Source organism: Jaculus jaculus, chromosome 3 (genome assembly GCF_020740685.1).
Source record: "Jaculus jaculus isolate mJacJac1 chromosome 3, mJacJac1.mat.Y.cur, whole genome shotgun sequence".
Classification (NCBI taxonomy): Eukaryota; Metazoa; Chordata; class Mammalia; order Rodentia; family Dipodidae; genus Jaculus; species Jaculus jaculus.
The window spans coordinates 132837234-132863853 of NC_059104.1; the positions used below are offsets into that span (position 1 = coordinate 132837234).

Sequence of the window (26620 nt, forward strand, 5' to 3'; positions counted from 1 at the left end):
CTCTAGCACCTACATCTTGCATTTTTATGTGGCTTCTGGGCATCTAAACTGAGATCCTCATGCTTATGTGGCAGGTACTTTACCCACTGGTCCATTCCTCAGCCACCCCCACCCCTTCCTATGGACCTTTTCTGAGTCTTTGGCATGAGGATCACCAATTAGGCTAGACTAATATGGCCCAGAGATCTCTGTGTCTCCATCTCTCTAACACTAGGATTACAAGCACGCATTGCTATGCCTGGCATTTCTACCTAGGTTCTGGGTTCAAACTCAGCTGGTGAGGCTGGAACTCTCCTGACTGAGCTTCTTCCCACCCCTGACAGTAGCTTGCTTTTAAATGTATATTTTTATAGTTTTATTCAGTAAATTTGCAAAGAAACAATACCTTCACAAAATTAGTCTGACCCTACAGGGACATGCTTTTTCTCTGAGGCAAACCCACAGATTGCTTTTTTTATGCGAGGGGCGGGGGAGGGAGAGAGAATTGGCACACCAGGGCCTTCAGCCACTGCAACCAAACTCCAGATCCCTCTAGTGCACATGTGCAACCCTGTGTGTTTGTGCATCTGTCTTACATGGGACCTGGAGAGTGGAACGTGAGTCCTTAGGCTTCGCAGCAAGTGCCTTAACTGCTAAGCCATCTCTCCAGCCCAGTTATGTGGTATTTTTGTACACTAAAATCTGATTTGATAGGGCTGGAGAGATGGCTTAGCGGTTAAGCGCTTGCCTGTGAAGCCTAAGGATCCCGGTTCGAGGCTCGGTTCCCCAGGATCCACATAAGCCAGATGCACAAGGTGGCACATGTGTCTGGAGTTCATTTGCAGTGGCTGGAGGCCCTAGTGTGCCCATTCTCTCTCTCTCTGCCTCTTTCTCCCTCTGTTGCTCTCAAACAAATAAAAATAAACAAAATTTAAAAAAAAATCTGATTTGATAAAAGGCAAGAGCTATAATTTTGTCATATGAATCCCACATAAATTCTTTTTAAAAACATTTATTTTGACAATTTTATATGTGTATAGAAATGATTTTCTCTCCCCCCCCCCACTCCTGCTGAACCTCTTTGTCTTGCCAGCTAGTCCCACTTCTGCTTTGATGTCTTTTTTCCATGGTTTTAAGATTTTATTTTAATGGGAGGGTGAAGAGGAAAGAGAAGAGAACAAGAGAGGGATAGAGAGGAGAAAAGAGTAAGAGAGAAAAGGCATACCAGGGAGAAAGAACAAGAGAATGATAGAGAGAAAGGAACAGAGAGAGAGGGATAGTGGGGAAGGGGGAGAGCAAGTGAGGGATGCATGTACCTGAAGCAGAAAAGCCCTAAGAAGAGTCTTGATGTCCTTTTCATGGTGGCCCACTGAGTTTAATCAGGACTGATTGTATGAGCATAGGTCGGGGGGCTATTTACCAGAGTGTGGGCAGCTTGTCGACTACACAACTTCAGAAAATCTCTCTCCTTCCTTAGCAACCATTAACTGCCCATAATTTCTCAGGGAGGGGTAGGGCCTCATGAATCTTTTTCCCATCCATGATGTAATGTAGATAGGCTTAGTTTTGTGCAGGTCATCACAGCTGCTCTGAATTTATGAGTGTGGTAGCCATGTTATGTTTAGAAGACCGTGTTCCACAGCACTCTTCCCCATTCTTTGGCTCTTATATTCACTTCATCCCCTGTTCTTTGATGTTCCATGAGCCTTGGAGAGGGCAATATAAATGCCCCATTTATGACTAAGCACTCAATAGTCACTTATTCTCACACTTTGACCAATTATGAGTTTCTGCAGTTTCCACAGCCTGCTGCAGAAAGAAGCTTCTCTGACAAAAATTGAGAGCAGCACTAATCTATGAGCATAAACATAAATATTTAGAAGGCAGTTGGACAGGCATAGCATATCACCTTAGCAAAGCAGCCATAGTAGATTTCCCTCCTAGGTCCTATGACCTCCCTAATCGTGGGCTTTAGTGACAACTGTTTTGGGGATTAGCAGCTGCTTTCTAATTGGATTTGAGGGCCGCTTGATAGTGTAAGCCTAACAGTAGTTTTTAATTGTATTTCTAGACCAGACCATCCTCTCTGATTCATTCTAAGATAAGGTTGTGGTGGGGAAACTAGCCAAGCATAATGAAATCCTAGGAGGAACAAATTAGTTCAAACCCTGACCCACCCTCTCCCAAGAAGTTCTGGGACCTACATGCTTCCTGCTGCAGAAATATCACCTGACAGTTTTCTTCCCAAGGCTCCAAGTTCCTACAGAGGCACTTGTTTTTAAAAACATGTTTGGCTATGGATTAACATCTGCAGACATGAAGAAAGACAGGAAGTAAATGGTATAGTACCATAATTCAAAGATCATTTTAGTGAGTTTTTGTTTATCCAATAATTATGTATGTATGTATGTGTGTGTATACACACACACACACACACACACACACACACACACACATATATTGTTTACAAGTAGAGAGAGAGAGACAGAAGGAATGGGTGTGCCAGGGCCTCTTGCCACTGCAAACTCCAGATGCATGTGTCACGTGGGTACTTGGGAATTGAACCTGGGCCATCAGGCTTTGCAAGCAAGTGTCTTTAACCTCTGAGTCTTTCTCCAGCTCTCATCCAGTATTTTTTATTATAAATAAATATAATAATGAATGGATACAATACACTCTAAATATTTCAGTTGCCATATAATTGTCTTTTGGATGTGCGAACACTGGCTTAACCAAAATCCTGTTCATGAAGGTATTATGTATGCTCAACACTCTTGTTCATGTCACTGCCATATTTCAAAAAAACTCTCACCTATGTGTGACCCTAAGCAAACCTGCAAGGGCTTTCTTAACTGCCCTGGGCATAAACCTGGTTTCCAGAAGACTCATTTATTACCTGCCCTTCAGAGCTCATGGTGGCCTGTGATCTTGAAAGGAAATACTCAATGACTTTTGTCTGAAGTGTTTGAGCTGATTATACAAACACACTCTAGGACTGCCTTGATGCAAATCACGTGTAGTCAAAGCAACGAAATTATATTTGAAAGGAACAAAAGAACATTATCTTTACAACATGTGAAGCCAAACTGGAAGACAAGAGTGGTGTCGGCAACAATTTGGCTGAGTCCATATCTCATCTATGTGATATGATAGCACGCAGCCTGTATTATGGTGGCTGAATAGCTATTTTTCATGTCGGTCTGCTACATTACAAGCTCTTCTCAGAGCCAGTGAATGCTATTTTTCCATGCATAAAGCAAGCATGGTGTATAACAAGGACACTGCAGCTCTTTATTGTTGACAGTGAGCCTTTCTTTCCCACATCTCATTAGGGTGTTTCAGGGGGAGAATGGTGAGCACTGTCAGAGGCTGTGTTTCCAACTGATTTATGCACTGTGTTTGGTAGAATTAATTGAGTCTGGACAGAGGGTCTCATTTTCTTGGACATGTAGCAGGTAATCATGCTTCTCCTGTACATTTGAATTGCTTTCCAGATGGTCTGTTGTAAAGAATTTATCTTTAACATGATTAATCAGAAGGAAAAGACCACAATATGTTTGCGCACATGCTCTGCGATGCAGCCCTCCAATCCCCCGCTCCCACTGGGTTAACTTTCTACTGGCCACATTCCTTCACAGGCTGTCACTATATGCAGTATAAACAGTTTTACAAGGTCCTCAATGGAGTCCCTGCAGTGAGAAGAATGACCTATAGTGTACTCTTAGGAAGCATCCAGCATCATTTCTTGTGTAAGAGCAGGACACTGCCCATGTATTCAGTGGAAAATGATGTCTTAGGCAGCTGAGGCTGCTGCCACAAAGGTCTTGCAGGTGTGGGAGCTCCAGCAGAAGCATGCGTTTCTGGAGAATGGTTTGGGAGTCTAAGGTCAAGTCTAAGATGCTAGTATATTTGGTTCATACATGGTGCCTTCTCACTGTCTTGGCATGGTGGAAGGGTTAAGGCAGTTCCATTGCATCCTTTTTATAAGGGCAGCATCATAGTCCCACTCATGAAGCCTCTGCCTTTATTATCTCATCTTCCAATGGCTGCACCTTCTAATGACATCCTATTGAGAATCAAGCTTTCAACACAGGAATCTCTAGAAGACACAAACATTCACTCTATAACAGATTGTCTATTCAGCCAGAAAATAGGATACAGCGATTGAAATGATACTTGAGGAGAGATTTTTTTCCTTTCCATGTTATGCTAAAAGAGGGCACAGAGTTGCCTGTACAGTTTTAGCTATGTAAAAGAGATGCATAGAAAAAAGACTGGAGAGAAATATACCACAAAACTTTCAGCGGCTGTCTTTGATTGGATCACTGGGCATCCATTCTTCTCTTTATTTTCTTTTAAGTGCACAGAGCAACAGATCACAATTCCTATTGCCAGAAAGTAATGAGTCCTCAAATACAGCCACCTCCTGGGTACAAAAATCTGCCCACATCAGTGTAGCAAGCGATATGTTAGATTACTCACATCTCCACTTGCTCCCGATGTGGGAAAGGAAGCTCTTCACGGCCTCCTACAGGGCAGCTGTCTCCACATAGCAGATGTACCCCAGAGAGGCTGTGCAGTGGAAGCAATTGAATTCTTTCCACCAGACGCTGACTTCAGGCATTAAAGGGCTTCCTGGAAAAGTTGCTTTTAAACTGAGGTGTTAGAAGTGGAGGCCTTTGTCAGCATGCTGCAGACTGCTTCCATGCAGCAGGCAATGTGTTTGTGCCTTGCTGGAATACACATGGGCTGAACTTCGTTAAATATTGTCTTAGTCTCTTCTCTGCTGCTTTAACTGTATACCACAGAACGAGTAATTTATGAAGAACAGATGTTTACTTGACTATGGTTCTGGAGGCTGGGAAGTCTAAAAGCAGGGCCTTGGCATCTGGTGAGGGCCTTCTTGCTGCTTCCTAAATAATATGGTGGAGGGAGAAACACACTGAGATAGAGCAGTTGTGCAGGTAGGGGTCTTATAAAGCTGCATCATGGGGCTTTGCTTTTGTGACCCATCTAATTCAGTTTGTTTCCTTAAACCTCCACCTCCAAATACCATTAACATAAAACTTTGGGGAAGAGGTTTCCAACCATGAACATGAGACATATTTAAGCCATAGAAGAAAGTATAAAGCCGGTTAGAGAAGCATTTCTTTGAAGGATCATTTCAACCCACCTACATTTTGCCTACCTTTCTGCCCTACCTCCCTTTGGCCATACCTTGCCCTGTTGGTATGGGATTTTCTGCCGTTCTCTGGACAACCCCTTCCTTGTGGGCCATCCAGCTCTACCTTAATGGAAGCAGTGACAATGACCCAGAAGTAGGATTTGAAAAATGTCTGTGTGGGTTGTCCTTCTTTCCTGTCCCCATGAATTTGGGAAGAGGCTTGGACAGGCTAATCAGAGAGAGAAGTCTATTGTATTACTTAGTAGATGTCAAGCCCACCCCGTAGGCTATTGAAGTCAGCAGAGACCCACAAACATCCATTTAAGGCAGGGATTACAGGTGCAGCTCTAGGGACTCTGATAACAGAGCCACCTACAGCTTCAGTCTGGACTTTTTCACACCTACTCAGAATCTTGGGCCACAAATTCCACACAATCCCCAGGTAGGCATGTGCCTACCAAATTAGGTGAAACACTTTAGTGAGAGAAGTTTTTGATTTTCTACTAGGGGGAGAGGTCCATTGCAGAGATACTCATATACAGCTAGGGTAGATGTTCCCTACCACAATCACTCCCTTCCATTTGTGTTGGTAGAGCCACCAAAGGCACGCTTCGAATTGGGCATTCTCATTGTCTCCCTTAACAGTTCATTTGAAAGTTTCCTTAACTTCTGTGCAGGAGTTCAGGCCTGCACTGGTCACTCTGCTATGGTGTGAAGTTGCTTCTTCCCTAAGGGGCCATATGTTAGAAGTTTGGTCTATGTGGTGATGGGGGGAGGTGATGGATGGACCCATTAGAAGATGCAGATGGCAGAATCCCTTATATCATTTGGAGTGTTACTCCCAGAAGAGATTAAGGTACTTCTTATGGGATCCTGTGCTCATTTTTGAGAGTGCAAGTTGTTAATAAGTGAAGTCCTGGTCCCCGGGTTGCTCAGACCCCCTACCTGGTGTTGGTTCTTCTGTGGTGCACCCACCCCCATCAAGTTGATGCCATCTGCTTTTAGACTTTTACCAGAGGTGAGTTGAGCTGGTGTCTTGGCCTTGAACCCCAACAGCTGTGAGCTAAATTAACTCTTTTTCATTATGAAGCTACCCAGCCCTAGGCATTTCATTGCAATAATAGAAACTAGACTAATTAAACTCTTCTACTGAAATTTGTCAAGTCCTTCAGGCAGGTGTGCCATTTCCAATTTACCAGAGGGGAAATCATCCCTTCATTAAATATCTTGCCCAAGACTTCCCAATAAATGCACCTCTAAATTTAAACAAGGACTTTCTAGTTCATCTTTAGCAGGAGGAACCCTCTCCATGAAAAATTGTAATTTTGCAATCTTTGAAGATGTGGCTCTTTCTTAGATGGCTGCCACTGGTCATTTTCTCTTTGTATCCATGGGAAAGAGAAGCAGATTAGAAAGTTGGTGATGTTAAACTCTAGGCAGAGCTTTCATTAGCCAGATAGATGTCAAAGTTGCATTTAATGGTAAAAACATGTTTTAAAAGAGCAAGATTCTTACCAGCACCTATGGAATCATATTGTGGCTTGAGGCAAATGGGAAAACCAGTTATATGAATCCTGTCTTTATTTAACATTCTATTTTTTCCCTCAAAATCCATTGTAATTAAAATATTATTTATTTTCTTGGTTTGCATAGACACTGACTTATAGCCACTAACATAGAAATTTTAAACTGCAATCTTCATAAAGAGAGAATATACAGTGTTTATGTTTTTGAGCCTGTGTTACCTCACTCTGTATGACCTTTTCCAGTTCCATCCATTTTACTACTAGTTTCATCCATTCATTTTTCTGCACATCTGAATAAAACTGCACTGTATGTATAAACCACATATTCACTATCCATCACTGAAGCTGATTCAGTTTCCTAGCCACTAGGAATAGAGCAGGAATAAAGAAAACTGAGCAAGTATCTATAAAGTAGAGTGTGGAATCTTTGGGGTATTTGCCCAGGAGTGGTATAGCTGGGTCATAAAGTAGATCTATTGTTAGGTGTTTGTTTTTTGTTTGCTTTTAAAGGTAGGGTCTCTAGCCCAAGCTGACTTGAATTCACTATGTAGTCTCAGGCTGGCCCCAAACTCACATCAATCCTCCTACCTAGGCCTCCCAAACATGGAGATTAAAGGCATGAAACACACCACCACACCTGGTTTCTATTGTTAGTTTTTTGAAAAACCTTCACATTGGTTTCCACAATGGCTACACCAGCTTGCATTACCACCAAGAATGACTAGGGGTCCTTCTTTTTCCATTTGCCATCCTTCTTCCCTCCCTCCCTTCCTTTCTCTTTTTCTTCCTCCCTCCCTCCCTCTCTCACTTACCTCCTTCCTATCTTTCTTTTATCTCCTTGCCCTCCCCTCCCCTTCTGATATTTGAAATAGGCCATGCTCAGCTATGATGATCATTAGGTTAGATTATGAAATATATTTTACTTTACAGAATTGTTGAATTATGATGAAGTTATCAGGATATATTCCTATTGTAAGTCTAGGAGATTCTAGAAAGGTATGAAGGTAACTGGCCATTCTAGTATGTCTATGACTAAGAGATTTCCTGGTATATGGAACTTCAACTGATCATGCTACAGAGAAAAAAATGGTCGGTTTAATAAAGGACATTGAGATAACTGAGCAAATTAGTGGTGCCTAAACATTGCTGTACATTTGAGTATCCTAAAGTCTGGCTAGTACCTAAGAGATTCCAGTTTTCTTTAGGTATGATCCAGAGAAAAGGGTATGGTTTTTGTTTTTGCTAAAGAGGTAGTAGGAAAAAAAAAAAGATCTGTGTGACAGAGAAAAAAGAAATAACAAGAACCTTCTTGTAGCTACTGTAAAATATAGGCTTGATATGGGAAAGGCTTACTAAACAAGTTCTAGGAGATTAGTGAAAGAAAGATACTTATTGAGACAAATCCTGATGGAATTTCTGAACTCTTAGCGAGAAAACGGAATAAGTTTCTAGACAAGGAATCAATTTTGTAGAAAGGCAAAAATAATCAGATTAGTGTTGAACTGTATACCTAAAAGATTCTAAGATAGAAGATAGCTGACAGCCTGAGCAAACAGTGGGAAATAATGATGCAAGAATATTATACCCAGCAAAGATATTCCATGTGAAAGTGGAAACCATATTATAGCACGAAGGTATTACCTTGCAACTACCATAGCTAAAGAAAGCAAAGCTACAATTATTTTAGTAGAATAAAAATAAAATTGCAACAAATACCTTAGGAAATAAATACTATATATATGAGGCAAGAAGTGAGCAATGTGTTGAGAATTATAGTCTACTGTTTCTTCTGGCTGGTAGTGTTATGTACCTGGAATAAATTCTAATGAAATTAAATGAAAGCTTGGAGAGAAAACAGAAAACTGGTGGAAAAGAAACTGTCACCCTATTCTTTTTCTCCTGCAATACCATATTAGTGTTTTGCTGTAAAAACTTGGGTAGGTGGCTGGGGAGATGGCTCCGCAGTTAAAGATGCTTTCCTGCAAAGTCTGTCAACCTGGGTTTGATTCTCCACAACTTGTGTAAATACAGAAGCACAAGTGGTGCATGCATCTGGAGTTTGTTTTCAGAGACAAGAGGCCCTGGTATACCCATTCTCATTAATTAATTAATTCACTCATTCTCTCTCTGTCACACACACACCTGCTTTCTTTCTCTCCCCACCCACAAATAAAAAACATGGTTAGGACTGGGAATATAGGTCAGGGGGAGTTTAGTCAGGTCCTGAGTTTAATCGTCAGCATCAAATAAATTTTTAACAATTTTGTTATTTATTTATTTATTAGAGAGAGAAAGAATGGACATGCCAGGGCCTCTAGCCACTGCAATTGAACTCCGGACATATGTGCATGCACAATCTTGTACATGTGGCTTATGTGGGACCTTGAGAATCAATCCTGGGTCCGTAGGCTTCACAGGCAAGTGCCTTAACCACTAAGCCATCTCTCCAGCCCAAATTTTATAAATAAAACAACACTTGAACAACATGCCGATAGAATTGGGAACTATAGATATTGTAGCAGGCAGCTTCAGGTTCGCTGAGATGAACTTCCAGACCAGGCACAGTTATGGAGGAAGGGATATTTATTGAAGCTTATAGATCCAGGAGAAGTTCCATAAATGGCAGAAGAAGCTGGCCTGCATTCACAGGCAGAGAGAGAGACAGAGAGAGAGAAGCACAAGCCTAAAAGCCAAAAGCCACAGCACACTTCAGGAACTCCTGCAAGGCACACTTTGCATATCTTTACATTGTAACTTGAAACCCACCACCACATCTTAAGATCTACCCAGTGACACTGCCTCCAGCCAGGTTGCAGATGCAAACTACAAACAATAGAAAACTGAATATATTGGGGACCATCTATTCAAACTACCACAGATATACTGTAAAGTGTATAGTTTAGTCCTCAGCTCTTATATTGGTTTACTTAGTGTGAGTATACAAAAGTCTAAGTGCATAGGCAGATTTATTTTCAAAATCACATCAATTTTGAGATGAAGACAGTAAGAGGTACTATGTAATTCAGGCTATCTCTAGCATGATGTGAATACAGTTGTCTCTCTATATTCAGGGCATCTGTTTCAGGACCCTCCTCCCATATGAAATTCTTGCGGCCCTTACATAAAATGGTATAGCACAGGTGTATCCAACCTGCTGCTCGTGGGTTGCATGTATCCCAGGATAGTTATGAATGAGGCCCAAGACACTAGAAGATGACAGTGTCATATTGTAGAATCAGAAGGTAGGACACCCTGGTGTAGCCTCTGTATAGGATCTACACACATCCTCCCATGTACTTCAAATCATTTCTAGATAAATTACATTAGCCAACATAATGTGAGTTCTGAGCAATAATTTTTACAATGGGAAATAATGATAAGAAAAATATCTGCACAATAAAAGCGTCTTTTTTAACTTTTTTGCATATGTATGTGGTGTGTATATGTGTATGTGTGTACACATATGTATGTGTGTGGAGACCAGTGTTTGATATTGAGTGTATTTCTAAGTCATACTCCACCTTATTTTTTGAGTCTGGCTCTTGCACTGAATCTAGAGTCCACCGATTTGGCTAGACTAATTAGCCATGAAGCCCTGGGCATCCCCTTGTTTTTGTTTCCCTAGCACTGAGATTATGGGCATGTATCATCATGCCCACCTTTTATGTGGGTTCTTGGGATATGAACTCAGGTTCTTATGCTTGCATTGCAAGTACTTTACCAGCGAAGCCATTTCTCCAGCCCCAGATTCCATTTTTTCAAAAGTACTTTCAATTCACAGTTGGTTGGAACTGTGGTTGGTAACCCTAGACACAGAGGACAACTGACTTATGGTATGCATGCCTGGTGGTGTTGATCCCTGGGGAGACACAAGATGCTGTAGCATTTGCCAATTCCCCATGGAATAGGAGTATGTGAGCCCCTGATGGCAACTACTGACACCATTCTCCTGTCATCCTGACAGTCAGGGCACTGACATCTCTGGGCACACATTAGATGCTGCCTTTAACATGTGATTTGGAGGGAACGTTTGAGAAATGCTCTTTCTGAAAGTTGTGTGCAGAGGAATTGGGGTTTCTGTGTTCCTTCTTTAACTTCTATAGCCTATCCCTGAGGTTAACTATCCCTGTGCATGTATGAGATCTGTTGTAAAGTGATGCTATGGATAGAAACAGCTCAGTGCTCCTGGGTCCTCAGGCTGCCAGTGTCTTGGTGTATGGTAAGCATCTTTCCTCTACTTAGGAAAAGGTTTCAGAATTGCCTTGGTAGCTTCATTTTGAGAAGGAAATGATTGCAGACAATATTCACACACTACAGTGTCATTTTCTTTGAAGGCCATCTTATTTGTCTGTGGTCTGTCTGCAGAAGCACTACGAGCCTGTTGATGTCCTAGCACTGTTACTAAAGGATAGCTACTTGTAAACCCCCTGTAGATGATGGGATAAATGCTGTGCTATCAATGGTGAGTTTTTCTGGTGTAAATTCACATATTGTAAACGTGTGTCTGCATCAGTAAGTGTGCTCAACCACTTGAGTGTCTGAATTGGACGAAATAGTTATTGCCTTGGTTTTTTGTGAATATTCCTAGTCCTGTGATTGGTCATCTGGCAGAGGCATTCTCATGGCAAGATATGTTTTGGGTGCTACTACAGGCAAGGCGCTGTGCTGGGCACTGTGGAAGGCTCTAGTTTTTGAACTCCTTGAAAGACAAGGCTTAAGAGGAGGATGTACAGGGTCAAGAACTCGGAGCCTGGCACATGGCTATTGCTGACACTATAGCTCTTTCTCGGTCTTCACTCCCTGTGCCTGATTCCATTGTTCCACTACCTAAATCTCTCCTCAGCCCCTTCTCTGTTTTCCATGCTGTTCTTGTTCAAGGTTCGTTTCTTTTTGTATTTTTGTTTAATTATGATAAAATAAATATAACATAAAATTACCATCCTATGTAGAGACATTTATCCTACCCATAACTGTGGGCTAACTCCAGAATGCATGACCCATATACCTCAACAAGAAGGATCCAAGGGGTGGAGGTAGGTCACGGATGAGCCTAATAATGGTACCAAACTGACTGTATTCGCTGAGTACAAAACTAATTAATAAAAAATTACCATCTTACCCAGGTTTTAAATATGAAAGTTATTTATTAACTAGACAACTGGAACATGCTTCTTCTAAAAATAAGTAACATGGTCTGAGGTCATGGCTCAGTGGATAAAAATACTTGCTGGGCAGATATGATGATCTGAGTTTGGATCCCCAGAACCCACATAAAGCCACATGTGGCAGCACAATAATCTGTAACCCAGTGCTTCTATAGTGAGATGGGAAGTGAAGACAGCAGAATCCCTGGACGCTCACGGACTAACTACCCTGGCATATATAGTGTAGAGCAATGAAATACCTTGCCTTTAACAAGATGGAAGGTGAGAACTGACAGCACAGGCTGTCCTCTGACCTCAATGTGAATGCCTATGACCTTACACACATGCACACATGCACAGAGAGAGAGAAAAAGAGATTTCTCAGAAAGAAATAGAATAAGTAACTATGATGCAAACAAGAAAGCATTTGTATTTTTAAAATACTACTTAAAGAATAAAACAAACACTGAAGACTTTTCATCACCGTCTCAATGCCTTTGTCCTGAACTTTAGCTCCTTGCCTTCTCTTAAGGATTGTGGTGGTCCTTTACCAGCTACCATTCCCCCAGCCTTCTGTTCCCCTAAATCTCTTCCATGCTAGGACCAGAGAGGTGAGAAGAAGAGAGAAGTCCCATGTGTCATGTGCCCACTAACAACTTCCCTGTGACCCTAGCTGGTTGGTGGATAAAGTGCAGCATCGTGGGCAGTGCCATCCCAGTGTGGACACAAACCTATGGGTTCCCATGATTCTTTCAAGCTCCAACCTGTTCCTCTTGCCTCCTTGCCAGGAATCTACCTTCCCTGATGAGGCTCTGCATTTGAGAGGGTTGAGCCTTTCTACAGGTTGCTCAGCCAACACAGTTTCTGCAAAGTGGCACCTCAGTCAAGGATGCTTGATATGGATGGAGGAAAGTGGAGAAGATAGGACAAGTCTGCAGAAGAGAGAACTTAAATACACTTCAAGGAGCAGCAGATTTGTTTAATTTTTATCTTTATATATAATTTATTTAAAATTTATTATAAACTTAAAAATATATTTATTTATAAGAGAGGGAGAGAGAGAGAGAGAGAGAGAATGGGTGTGCCAGCCACTGCAGACAAATTCCAGATGCATGTGCCACCTTGTGCATCTGGCTATGGGTCCTGGGGAACCAAACTTGGGTCCTTTGGCTTTTCAGGCAAGCACATTAACTGCTAAGCCATCCCTCTATTATTTGTGTCTGTGCACACACATAGGTCCTCTCCTCCCACCTTGGATGAGACAGGATCACAGGATCTCTCTTATTGATTTTGCCAGAGTAGCTTGGCCCATGAGCTTCAGTATTCTCCTCACTCTGTCTCACATGGCTGTAAACATTTGGGTTTATAGATGGGTTCACCACTTTGTGTCCAGCTTTACATGGGCATTGGGGATTTAAATTCCAGTTAGCAGGTTTTTGAAGTAAATACCTTTAACCACTAAGCCATCTCTCCAGTCCCTTTAGTATATTTATTTCTGTGGTGAAAAATGTTCAAAAAGTATTTGAAAATAAAGACTATATAATACCAGCTTTCCTTCTACATGGGTCTTCACTCAGTCCTCCAAAATGTACTTACTTATGCAATTTTAATTTTTTGTTTATTTTAATTTATTTATTTGAGAGTGACAGAGAGAAAGAGAGAGAGAAAGGCAGATAGAGAGAAAGAAAGAATGGGCACTCCAGGGCCTCCAGCCACTGCAAATGAACTCCAGACATGTGCGCCCCCCTTTGCATCTGGCTAATGTGGGTCCTGGGGAATGGAGCCTGGAACTGGGGTCCTTAGGCTTCACAAGCAAGCGCTTAACTGCTAAGCCATCTCGCCAGTCCACAATTTTAATTTTTAATTGACATGGCCATGGTATCAATTTGGGTAAAATGTGATGTTTCAATGTGTGTGTCTTGAAGCATGAGACTGAAAATTTAAAATCTTTCCTCGTTGTGTTCACATGTCTTTTGAAAAGATGCTTCTCTTTCTCTTTTGAATCAACTAACCTAATCTTGTGACCATTCAGAGGTATAGCTCAGTGGCAGATAATCTGTCTTGCATGTACAAGCCCTGGGTTCTCTACTGTAGTACTGTAATAAAACAAACTAATGAGCCCATAGGTTTCAGGGCTGAAATGGACATCCTAGTGATCTTGCTTCTTCTTCCTGCCTTTAGTTGAACCCTGCCTGTCTTCTGGACCTTTTGGTATGGTCATATGTCACATGATCACATATTCCTACCACGCAAGGCTGCCAGGTGGGACCATTGCATCCTTTGCACACACGTGTGTTCATGGTCCTCTGAACAAACATTGTCAAAGCAAGGTGGCAGTGTGGAGCTAAACATGCAGCTGGCCACATACTTCTTGGTTGGCCATGGCTTGTGCATTTCTGACTGCTTTCTTCCCCCTTCCTCCCCACAGTGGCTGCTTCCCAGTAATGATGGCTGTGTGAGCATCCACTATGGCCCACCACAAGCGCCAGAGCACTGCGAGCAGCATGTTGGACCACAGGGCTAGGCCAAGTCCTATCCCCCAAGGCCAGGAGCCTGAGAGTGAGGATGTGGAACTGCCTTTGGAGGGTTATGTGTCCAAGGGCCTGGAGTTGGCCACTCTTCGGCCAGAGAGCCCCATGCCCGAGGAGCAGGAGTGCCACAACCATAGCCCTGATGGGGACTCTAGCTCTGACTATGTAAACAATACATCGGAGGAGGAGGACTATGATGAGGGCCTCCCTGAAGAAGAGGAGGGCATTACCTACTATATCCGCTACTGCCCTGAGGATGACAGCTACCTGGAGGGCATGGACTGTAACGGGGAAGAGTACATGACTCATGGTGCACATACTGTGGACACTGATGAGTGCCAGGAAGCCGTGGAGGAGTGGACAGACTCGGCGGGCCCTCACACTCATGGCCATGGGGCTGAAGGCATCCAGAACTACCCAGATAGCCACCTGCCTATCCCAGAGGATGAGTCCTCTGTCCTGGAGGTCCATGACCAAGAGGAAGGTGGCCACTACTGTTCCAACAAAGAAGGCTACCAGGACTACTACCCCTCAGAGGCCAATGGGAATGCAGGTGGTGCCTCCCCATACCGCCTGAGGCGTGGGGAGGGGGACCTGGAGGAGCAGGAGGAGGACATCGACCAGATCGTGGCCGAGATCAAGATGAGCTTGAGCATGACCAGCATTACCAGCACCAGCGAGGCCAGCCCTGAGCACATGCCCGAGCTGGGGCCTGGGGACTCCACAGAGGCCTGCCCACCTGGAGAGGTCAGTCGTGGGCCCAGTAGACACGAGGCAAGGCCCAAGTCACTGAACCTCCCTCCAGAGACCAAGCACTCTGGAGAGCCTCAGAGAGGCCTAAAGACCAAGATCCGAACCCCAGAGGAGAGGCCAAAGTGGTCCCAGGAACAGGTAGGTCTTGGCTGTCTTCAGGGAAAGGGGCAGAGGGCCCCAGAGGTCCGTGATAGATACCTTAGCAGATAGAGAACCCTGTTGGCATGATAACAGGCGATGAGAGGATTGGCAGCCTTCTAATGGAAAATGTGCTTAGTTACTGTAATATTTTGTGAATGTTTACCCATCAGATTCAGGAGTCAATACTAAGAAATTCTGTAACTGAGGATTGATGGTAGTTATTGCTCCTAGAAGATGCCCTGCCTCCAGGACCTTCAGTTGCAGCTCACTGCCTGGATCTGCTCATGAGGGAGGAGTGTGCCTGTGACCTCCTGCTTCCTTGAGGTGCCTTCCTCAGGACAGTAGGACGTCAGTGAGGATGGCAGCAGGGGTGCTGTTTCATACTACCCTGGTCAGTGGTGTGAGTACATGTTACAGTGGACATTGCATCTGGGCGACATGTCTTCAAATGATGCCTTGACCTGATGGGCACTTAATTGTGAATAACTACTCTATTTTGAAAATATTTTTTGAAAGTTTGACAAAGTATTGGAGAGGAGATGCCCACTAATTAGTGCAATGCATAAGAACATAACTATACTATCTTTAAATTACAGCAAAGGCAGTATGTATGTATTTCTAATAAGTACATTTGGAAAAATTGCCATTCTTTATTCTCCTCAAACAAACACTCTGATTATGTTAAGATTTGATTATTGGAATTGTGTAAAGGAACTTCTATATGGGCCATGATATAGTGTGCTTTCATAGCTTGTAAAGCCTTAATTAGTTTCCCCAGAAGAATTTGAATATGTCATCAATTTATAGTGAAAGCTTGTATCTGGAATATGTGTCACATTGACTAACTCATAGATTTCTGACATATGTTTATTGAGTTGCTCTTGTACTCTTGTTCTAAGTCATGAAGTGCAAGTGGTACAAATTGATTTCACTGTGTGGTGCTCCTGTCATGTAAATAAATTCTTCATTCACAGGAGGACTGTGGCACATGAGGAAAGTTCTATTATTGTATGTTGGGGCCAAGGGACTATTGGTCTTGGGTCTGGGCTTTAGGTCAAAGCACCTATATATTTCTTCATTCATTTTCAGAGTGTGGCCTCTTCTCTAACAGTGTTGATTGATGTGGGTTATATAGGTCATATGCCATATTGCATTTTGTTGTAACAATTACATCCATGCCAAAAATTTGTCAAGAGAAAATTATCTTCAGAGCCCATTGAGGAGTAAGCAAGACTTGATGCTAACCAGATGCTCAGTTGAGTGAAATGCCATAGACCTTTAGGTTAGAGATTTGGGGGATGAATGAGTGGGAATAAATAAATTAATGACTGCTAGTGGCATTTTAGAAGGGCAGATGAGGTAGGAGATGCCACAAAACATCATGGAGGAAAAGAAGGATGTCTGTTCTTCAGAGGTGTTAACTGAAATGTAGGTAGTGAAAGTCCCTAAGCCTGGTGTGTCCTTAAAGTAAATGGTCTTATCCAAGACACTGGAAAATCTCATTTAAGCTTACTAATGATTGACTAGTATTTTTGTTTTCATTCATTCATTTACTCATTCATTTACAAAGTAATTCCATTCAGGGAGGACCTCACAGTTCTCAGCTCCAGGTTGACCAGGCCGTGGTGAATGAGCAGGACACCAATTCCTTTTGCAGACTATATGGGGCCTGCTGTACATGAGAAGGATGGTCACATCCTAGTAACCCATCTCACAAAATCACTGGTGTAGAAATCAGGTTAACAAGTGACAGGAGCTGAATAATTTGTTGGGTGTCTTGTTTAAAATCACAGCCTGAATTCCTAGAAGGATTCTCTTACTCCGCCAGGGACAGCTAAGCTGTGTTAGGAGCCAATAAAGGCCTACCCTAAGATGGGGGTGATCAGGGTACCACAGAGTCCCCATCCCACCTGTGTGTTCGTGGTGCCATTTGTATGGTCAGCATAGTGCTGCCTGGAGCTGAGGCTGTGGCAAAATAGCCTGATGTGAAAGCTGGACAGCATTGGCTACCACATGCTTTATGAACTGTCACTTTGTAAAGTGACATTGACCCAGCAGCAAGGGCATCACTGGGGGCCACACCTAAGAAATGCTGAATCCTAATTTGATTTTTTTAAAAAAATACTTTATTTTATTTACTTGTTTGAGGGAGGGGGAGAGAGAGAGAGAGAATGGGAGTGCCAGGGCCTCTAGCCGCTGCAAATGAACTCCAGATGCGTGTGCCATCTTGTGCATTTGGCTTATGTGGGTACTTGGGAATCAAACCTGGGTTCTTGGTCTTTGCAGGCAAGCACCTTAACTGCTAAGCTATTTCTCCAGCCCCCTAATTTGCTTTTTAACAAGATGCTACATTCAAATTTGAGAAGCAATATTGTTATTTAAGTCTTCACTTGGAGGGAAGTTACACAATGTCCCCCGTTTCTCTTCTACTCATTTTAAAGCTTGAAAAAGTTAGCCATGAATATTTTTTAAAGTATGAGTTGAGTGTACTTAATTTGAAAATATGAAATCCTAAAATACCTTAAAATCTGAAACTTCTTGTGAGTTAACATAATGACATAAATAGAAACTTTCAGTTCCACTTCCTGAGGCAGGTTTCAGTCAAGATTAAGGTACACTTAGAATGTTGTACAAGGTTACCTCAGGCTATTTGTCTGAGACATTAATGTATTTTATGTTTACACTTGTATTTTATCTCCAACTTATCTCATTGTGTATATACAAATATTCCACAAATCATAAGGATATCCAAAATCCAAGACATTTGTGTTCAGGCATTCCATTCAGGGCAGTCAACCTGTACTTAGCATTCCTTAGGTCATTCATAGGTAACAGTTTTAAGTTCAATAGAGTCCATGGTGCAAATATGAAAAAGTGCATTTCCACAACACGTGGAACTGTTTTGATTTTTCTGTACTCCTTTTCAGATTATAGCACTGAGCATAAAGTACATCACTGTTATTATAACTCAGATATCATTTTGTCATTCAGCTTTTTGATGCCTGTCATATCATAAAAATTTCTCCATGCTGTCATGTAATTTTCACGATTATTTTAGTGACCTTTGAATGTTGTCATTGAGTGACCTGCCATATAACTACCAGATATTTCATTTGTCTGTGTCTACTCTGCTACTGAGCATGCAGGCTGTGGGTGGCATTTTCTCCTGTGTGTACAGCTGGAATAGACGTCTTTGTACAAGTTACTTTCTTTTTGAAATAAAATCTTTATTTGCACCTGTGTGGATGGCTGGGGCATGCCAGGCCCTCTTGCTGCTGCAAAATAATGCCAGACATTTGCATCAATTTTTCTGTTTTGCTTATGTGGGTAGCTTGGCTATTGAACTCGTGCTGGCATGTTTTGCAAGCAGGTGCTTTTAACCTTACAGCCACCTTCCTTGTCCCACAAGTCATGCTTTCTGCCTGTGCCACACACCAATGTTAACCATTCAGTTTTCTCCATGACTGCTCATCTAATGTGCTCTCTTCTTCCATGAACATTTGATCCACAACTTTAGTCCTCCGGGTTCTGTTTCCTTTCCATTTCACAGGAGTACTTCATACTCCCTTTGCTGCAAGTGTTTTCTTTTGAATTTGGGTCATGTTATTTTCACCATCCCCCTGGTGTGTTTAAAATCTGCACGCTCCATCTACCATCCTCACACCTCCTTTGGGTACAGCAGGAGTCAGTTGGACAGCTCCTTCTTTCAGCATTTGGGAGCTAGAGTCACAGTGAGCACTGTTTTATCTTGGTCTCAGTGAGCACTGCTTTATCTTGGTCTTTCTGGGAACCAACTTTCTCCACGTGACAGAAAGCCAAAAACCTGGCTTCTAGGGTTTTCTTTTGCTGTAGGATGCTGTGCATCTTCAAGTGTCTCCAAACTGCAGGTAGACAATCCAGGACTTTGAATCATCTCTAGGTGAGTATTAACACCAATACAATGTAATGTCATGTAAATAGTCATCATACTTTACCAGTTAGCGGAATAATGACAAGAAAAAAGTCAGCACATGTTCAAAAACCATGCAATTTCATTTTTGTGAATATTTTGTACTGACGGTTGTTTGAATTCTCACATATGGAACCTACAGATGCAGAGGGCTAACTGTTTTGACTGGCAAACTTGGGAACTTGGGAATTTTTTCTACAAAACTTTTCTCTCTTAGAAGGCCATTCATTGCTCACACATGACAACCATGCTGCTCAGCTAACACTCCCAATACTTTGCAACATCTAGCACTCTTCTCTTCATGTAGGACTTGTAGGGCAAATGGCAACTATCATATCATCCTAAAGAGCAGGGGGTCAAGGCACATGGCCTAAGACCACTCTCTGACTCAAATCCAGAATGATTCATCATCAACCCAAAATGGTGAAGATGGACTTTTGTCATCAGTAGGACCCTTCATTTCCACAGACCTAATTTTTTTTTTTATTATGGACATGCTTAGTATGGATACATCCTGTGTTGGTCCAATCTTTTCCATTGTCCCTGCCCCCATTCCGCTGGGGGCCCTCCTCAGTGGGTTTGCTGATCTTCCCCATGAGGTTGTGGGTTATATGTTGTGAGAGCAGCAGTAAGATATTGGGGGTGGGGCAATGCCTCTGGGTATGACAGCCAAACCTGTCGCTCTTACAGTCTTTCCACCCCTTCTTCCACAAAATTTCCTGAGCCTGGTGGGCGTGTTTTAAGTCTACTTCAGTGGTGAGCTCTTAGGAACATCTGGCTCTCTGCTTTGGCAGGTGTTGAGTATCCTCAGTGTCTGTCTCCTTCACCCTGGTGCTGATTGTCAGATTCACCATGGACGCAGCACTCTTGCTCATCTCCCTACTTCCTCTGTGGTTTCAGCTGGGGCTTGGGTGAAGTGTAAGGGATGGTTAATCTCCTCAGGTCTAGCTACCTTCTGAAAAAGAAAAATAGATTCTCCAGCAGAGAGTGAGGTCAGTATAGGTTAAATGGGATAACCATTATTAATTTGGGGAGAATTTGATGGATATAGTCCTTCTTTTAGCCAAAGACTAGTGGGATCTTTTCTTGGAGAGCATAGTATTTGTCTCCATAGGATTCTGACCTGATTCCTAGTTACAGATGTGGTTTCCTTTCCACTGAGCAGATCTCTTAACCAACTAGAAAGCTACTGGTTACCCACCAAGGCTGTGTGCCACCACTTCACTGGTGTGTACATCTTGCAGGATTTTGCTTCTGAGTAGCTTAGACCCCTGCTTGCTTACATCGTTGTTGGCCACTTTCCCTCACTAATTCATGTAGTGCTTTCCAGTACTAGATTGGCTAACTGTCCAGGTACTGACTCTCTTCTGGATTCCAGCCAGGTCTCTCTGTTTTCTGTGTTGGCAGTATATGGTATCTTCAGCTGTAGGGTCTTACCTTTTATCTCAGGTAGGTAATCAAGTGCTTTGACAGAAGCCTGTCTTGTTTAGAGGACTTCATAGGTCCCTCCAATCAATAGCTCATTATACATAGCCACTGATGGCTGATACTTGGAAAGTTACAGGCTAGAGCCAGAGTTTTTTTTATTGTTGTTTTGTTTTTTGAGGTGGGGTCTCACTGTAGCCCAGGCTAACCTGGAATTCACTGTGGAGTCTCAGGGTGGTCTCAATCTCATGGAGACCCTCCTACCTCTGCCTCCCAAGTGCTGAGATTAAAGGCGTGCATCACCACGCCCAGCTAGAGCCAGAAATTTTTTAAGATTAGGCTTCATTCCACTCACTCTAGGGCCCTTCTTTTCAGGTGCCCCCCCCCCATACTCCTGTTGAGGGTTAAATCTTTTAGTCTACCTTCAAAGATAAAGGTTTCTATGGTATCAGTTCATTTTGGGTTTAGTTTTGTGTCTGTTTCCCCCTCCCAAACCCCTTCCCCTCCCTCCCATTTCCTTCCATCCCTATTGTGTAAGTCTTTAGCTGTCTATCCAGTATGCCAGCAACTCAAGCTGATCCAGGCTAGGAATTGCAGATGAGTAGGAACATGTGGAATTTGTGTTTCTGTGATTGCGTGATTATGTCCAGTGGGTCTAGTTTCATTTTTCTGCACATAGTTATCCAATTTTTCCAGTACCATTTGTTGAAGATGCTGTCTTTTCTCCAGTCTACATTATTGAAGAACATGTGGTGTTTGTGTTTCCGTGATTGTGTATGTTCACTGAGTATGATCTGTTCTAAGTTCATCCATTTTCCTACAAATTTCTTTTTATCATTTTTCCTTGCTGCTGAGTAGAATTCTATTGTGTAAATATACTACAACTTATTTATCTGTTCATCCAGTGATGGGCACCGAGCTTGATTGCAGTTCTTAATTATTGTGAATTGAGCATCTATAAGCATGGTTGAGTAAATATCTCTGTACTAAAGCATAGTTAGGGGAAGGATATAGTTCTATATTCATCATTATCAGGAATATCCATGCTGATTTCCATAGTGGTTGTTCAAATTTGCTCTCCCACCAACAGTGAATGAGGGTTCCTCTTTCTCCACGTCCTCACCAACATTTGTTGTCATTTTTTTTTTTTTTTAATAATTGCCAATCTTACTGGGGTAAGGCGGACTCTCATAGTTGTTTTACATAGGGATGCTGTACATTTTCTTAAGTGAGTTAGCCATTTGTATTTCTTCTTCTGAGCATTCGCTGTTCAGTTTTCTGCCTCATTTTTTGAGTGAGTTGTTTGATTTTTTATTGTTTGGTTTCTTAAGTTTTTTATAGATTCTAGATATTAGGCCCCTGTCAGTGGTATAGCTAGTGAAAATTTTCTCCTGTTCTGAGATTAATCTGTTTATGGTATGTGTGTCTGTGCCAAAGATTTTTAACTTCATGTGATCCCACTATTTGAGAGATTGTTTAATTTATTGAGCTACTGGGGTTTTGTTCAGGAAGCCTTTCGCTAGTCCTATATCTTGGAGAATTTCTCCTGTCTTTTTCTTCCAATAACAGAAGATGTTCAGGTCTTATAGTGGAGGTCTTTAATCTACTTCAACTTGATTTTTGTGTATGGTGAGATGAGTGGGTATGGTTTCATTTTCAACATATAGTTATCCAATTTTTCAAGTAGCTATTGCTACTTGACCTAAGGTCTGGGTTTTCAGCTCTCTTCTGATAGTCTGCATTTCTGTTTTTATGTTAGTACCATGCTGTTTTTGTTACTGTGGCTTTGTAATATAGTATTAGATTGGGCATGATGATACCTCCAGAAGTGTTTCTTTTGCTGAGGATATGTTTGGATATCCAAGGCCTGCTATTGTTCCATATGAATTTAGAGATCATTTTTTTCTATCACTGTGAAGAATGATCCAGGAATTTTTATTGGCATTTCATGAAATATGTATCTTGCTTTTGGGAGAATTTGCCATTTTCACAATATTAGTCCTACCTATCCAGGAGCATAGGAGGTCTTTCCATCTTCTCAAGTCCTCCTCAATTTCTTTCTTGAGTCTTTTTGTTTTCATTATATAGGTCTTTCACATTCTTGGTTAATGTTATACCAAGGTATTTAATTTTTTGTTGCTATTGAAAATGGGACAGCCTTACTTATTTCTTTCTCTGTACATTTTGCATATAGAAGGGCTGCTGATTTTTTGTGCATTTATTTTGTATCCTGCCACTTTGCTGAAGGAATTGATCACTTTTGGAAGTTTTGGCATGGAGACTTTTGGGTCACTTATATATAGGATCATCTCACATGCAAATAGGGCTAACTTGACTTCTTCCTTTCCAATTTTAATTCCTTTTATTTCTGTGTCCTGTCTTATTGCGTACACTAGTACTTCTAGTACTATGTTGAAGAGCAGTGGAGAGAGTGGGCACTCCTGTTTTGTTCCCTTCTTGGTAGGAACTTTTTGAGTCTTTCCCTATTAAGTATTTGTGGTGGTTTGATTCAGGTGTCCCCATAAACTTAGGTGTTGTGAATGCTAGGTTCCCAGCTAATGGATATTTGGGAATTAATGCCTCCTGGAGGGAGTGTATTGTTGGGGGCGGGCTTATGGGCTTTATAGCCAGTTTCCCCATCCCAGTGTTTAGCACACCCTCCTGTTGCTGTGGTCCATCTTATGTTGGCCAGGGGGTGATGTCCACCTTCTGCTCATGCCATTGTTTTCCCTTGCCATTGTGGAGCTTCCCCTCGAGCCTGTAAGCCAAAATAAATCTCTTTTTCCCAGAAGCTGCTCTTGGTTGTGTGATTTCTAACAGCAATGCGAACCGGACTGCAATAGTATTATTTGGGCTTTAGTTATGTAGTCCTTATTACATTGAGCTATAAATTCACTATACCTGCTTTCTCCAATGTTTTGATCATGAAGTGATGTTGGGTTTTGTAATAGATCTACATCTATTGAAATGAGCATGTGGTTCCTATGAATAAATTTGTTTATGAGGTATATTAAATTGACAGATTTCCATATGTTGAACCATACCTGCATTCCTGGGATGAAGCCTACTTGATCAAGGTGGATAATGCTTTAGATATGTTGTTGAATTTCATTTGTGTGGATTTTGTTCAGGATCTTTGCATCCAAGTTCACCAGTAATAATAATCCTATATTTTTCTTTTCTTGTTGTATCTCTGTCTGGTTTTGGTTTTAGGGTGATTCTAGCATCATAAAAGGAGTTGGGGAGCATTCCCTGTTCTCTGATTATGTGAAGCAATTTGAGTAAAATTGGTTTCATTTTGTCAGTGAAGGTTTGATGGAATTTGGCTGAGAAGCTATCCAGTCCTGGACTTTTCTTTTGGAGGAGGGTTTTGATTACCTTTTCCACTTCCATGGATGTGACAGATTTGTTTAGGAGATTAATCTGCTCTGGTTTTAGTTTTGGTAGGTGGTATGTGTCTAGGAATTTATCCATTTCTTCCAGATTATCCAGTCTTGTGGAGTAGAGGTTTTGGAAGTATGTCCTGATGATTCTTCCAATTTCATTGGTGTCTATTATGACCTCTCCCTTTTCATCTATGATTATGTTAATTTGAGACTTCTCTCTTTTGCTTGATCAAATTGACTGGGGGGGTGTCTATAAATCTTATTTATTTTTTCAAAGTACCAACTCTTCCTTTCATCAATTTTCTTAATTGCTTTCTTAGTTTTCAGTTCATTAATTTCTGCTCTGATCTTGATTATTTCTTTCCATCTGGAGCTGTTAAAGCTGGATTCTTCTTGTTTTTCCAATGCCATTAGTTGTATGGTTAGGTTCTTAGTTTGAGATCGCTCTGTCTTTGTTATGAAGGCATTTAGTGCTATGAATTTTTCCCTTAGGACTGCCTGCAATGTGTCCCATAAGTTTTGGTAAGTTGAGTTCTTACTGTCATTCAATTCCATAATTTTTACATTCTCTTTTTTGATTTCTTCCATTACCCATTCATTGTGTGAAAGTGTGTTGTTTAGTCTCCAGGAGCTGTTGGAATTCCTGATAAGTCTCTGGTTGCTAATTTCTAGGTTTAAAGCATTGTAATCTGATATTGTGTCTATTTGCTTGAATTTATGGAGGTATGCTTTATGGTCTCATATATGACCTATTTTGGAGAAGGTTCCATGGGGTGCTGAGAAGAATGTGTATTCTATTGAATTGGGGTGAAATGTTCTGTGAATCTGTTAGGTCTAGCTGATCTATGGTGTTGTTGAGCTCTATTAGTTCCCTTTGAGTTTCTGTTTGGATGATCTATCTGTTGATGTTAGTGGAGTATTGAAGTTCCCAACTATTGATAGTATTGGTGTGTATTTCTTTTTTGTTTTCAGGTCGGTTTCATTTTATAAAATGTGGTGTACTTGTGTTTGGTTCATGTAGATTTATGATTATGATGTACTCTTGTTGCTCATTCCCAAGATGAGCAAGAAATGGCATTCTTTGTCCTTTTTTATTACTTTTGGTTTGAAGTATATTTTATCAGATATTAATATAGCAACATCCACATGTTTCTTATTTCCATTTTCCTGGAATATCATGTTTCATCCTTTCACCCTGAGGAGGTGTGTGTCTTTAGTAGTGAGGTGGGATTCTTAAAGACAGCAAATTGAGGGGTCCATTTTTCTGAACCACCCTACTAATGTCTGTCTTTCAGTGAGCGAGTTAAGACCATTGGTATTTAAGGTTGTAATTGTGAGATTTTATTTAATCCTGCCATGTTGGGGTACTTTATGAGGTTTGGTGTTTTCTTGGACTTTGTACTTTTTTGAGCCTACTCTAGTTTTTATTATTGTGGTCTTCTTGTAGGCTCTTGAAATTGGTTGTTTGACTCTTCTGTGTGGAGAATTCCCTGAAGTATTCTCTGTAGGTTTTGCTTTGTGTTCATATAATTACAGAACTGGCTTTTATCATAGAATATTTTTCTTTCACCATTTATTGCTTTTCACCCATCTATTATGAAGGATACTTTCACTGAGTACAGTAGTTTAGGTTGGATGCTATAGTTTTTTAGACTTTGAAGCATTCTATTCCAGACCCTTCTGGCTTTCAGGGTATCCATTGAGAAATTGGAGGTAATTCTGATGGGGTTGCCTTTGTAATGTAGGGAGTTGTTTCTTTATTGTTGCTTTTAGCACTCTCTCTTTGTTTTCATTGTTTAGAGTCTTAATGATAATATGCCTTAGAGAGTTTCTTCTTGGGTCCAGTCTGTTTGGAGTTCTGCTAGTTTCTTGTATCTTGATGGGGCTCTGTTTTGAGAGGGTGGGAAAGTTTTCTTCTATAATCTTGTTGAATAGTTTCTCCATGCCTTTGGTCTCAATTTCTTTTTCTTCTGATATACCCATGATGCAAATGTTAGAATGTTTTAGAGTGTCCCACAGTTCCCTCATTCTGTTTAGATGTTTTTTTGAACTCATTAAAATTTTTGGACTTCTGAACTGTTTCTTCTGTCTTGTCTTCCAGTTCTGAGGCTCTGTCCTCCACATGATCAACTGTCCTTGAGGGTTTCTAGAGAGGTTTTCACTAGTTCAATTTGATTTGTATCTTATGTTGCCCTTTTCTGTATAATATCCATTCCTTTATTGAGTCCCAATTTCAGGTCATGCTTTGATTTTCTTAATGCTTCTTGAAATTCAGTCTTGAATTTAGTTACATCTTTATTAAGTTTAACCAGCTGGTTATTGAGATCCTCTATATTTTGGTTCACATTCAACTTATTTTTCTCTGCTTTGAAGTCTCACTGGTTTTTATCTATTGTCAAGTCCAGTGAAGACAGCTATGTAGATTTATGTAATTGTTGTGTTATTGTTGATTTGCTATCAGTTCTGGCGTTAGCTTGGTCAGGGTCACATATCTTGTGTCTTCATTTTGAGGTTATATTCCTGTTGCCTCCTCATGTTTCATTGGAGACATCCATTGTGGAACTAGGTAACCTTGTTAGAAATCTCACTTTTTTTGTTTCATGTTGTTTCTTTTGCATTGTG

General features: G+C 41.4%; 1 protein-coding gene across 3 annotated transcripts in view; it reads left to right on the forward strand.

Moving 5' to 3' along the window:
- Apba2 (amyloid beta precursor protein binding family A member 2) overlaps positions 1-26620 on the forward strand; it is a 279036-nt gene that overhangs the window by 194025 nt on the left and 58391 nt on the right. For all 3 annotated transcript variants that reach the window (XM_004658137.3, XM_004658136.3, XM_045144913.1), the window contains exon 3: positions 14242-15235. In XM_004658137.3, the coding sequence (XP_004658194.2) occupies positions 14282-15235 (954 nt within the window). In that variant the 5' untranslated portion in view covers positions 14242-14281. The remainder of the gene's footprint in view (positions 1-14241; positions 15236-26620) is intronic.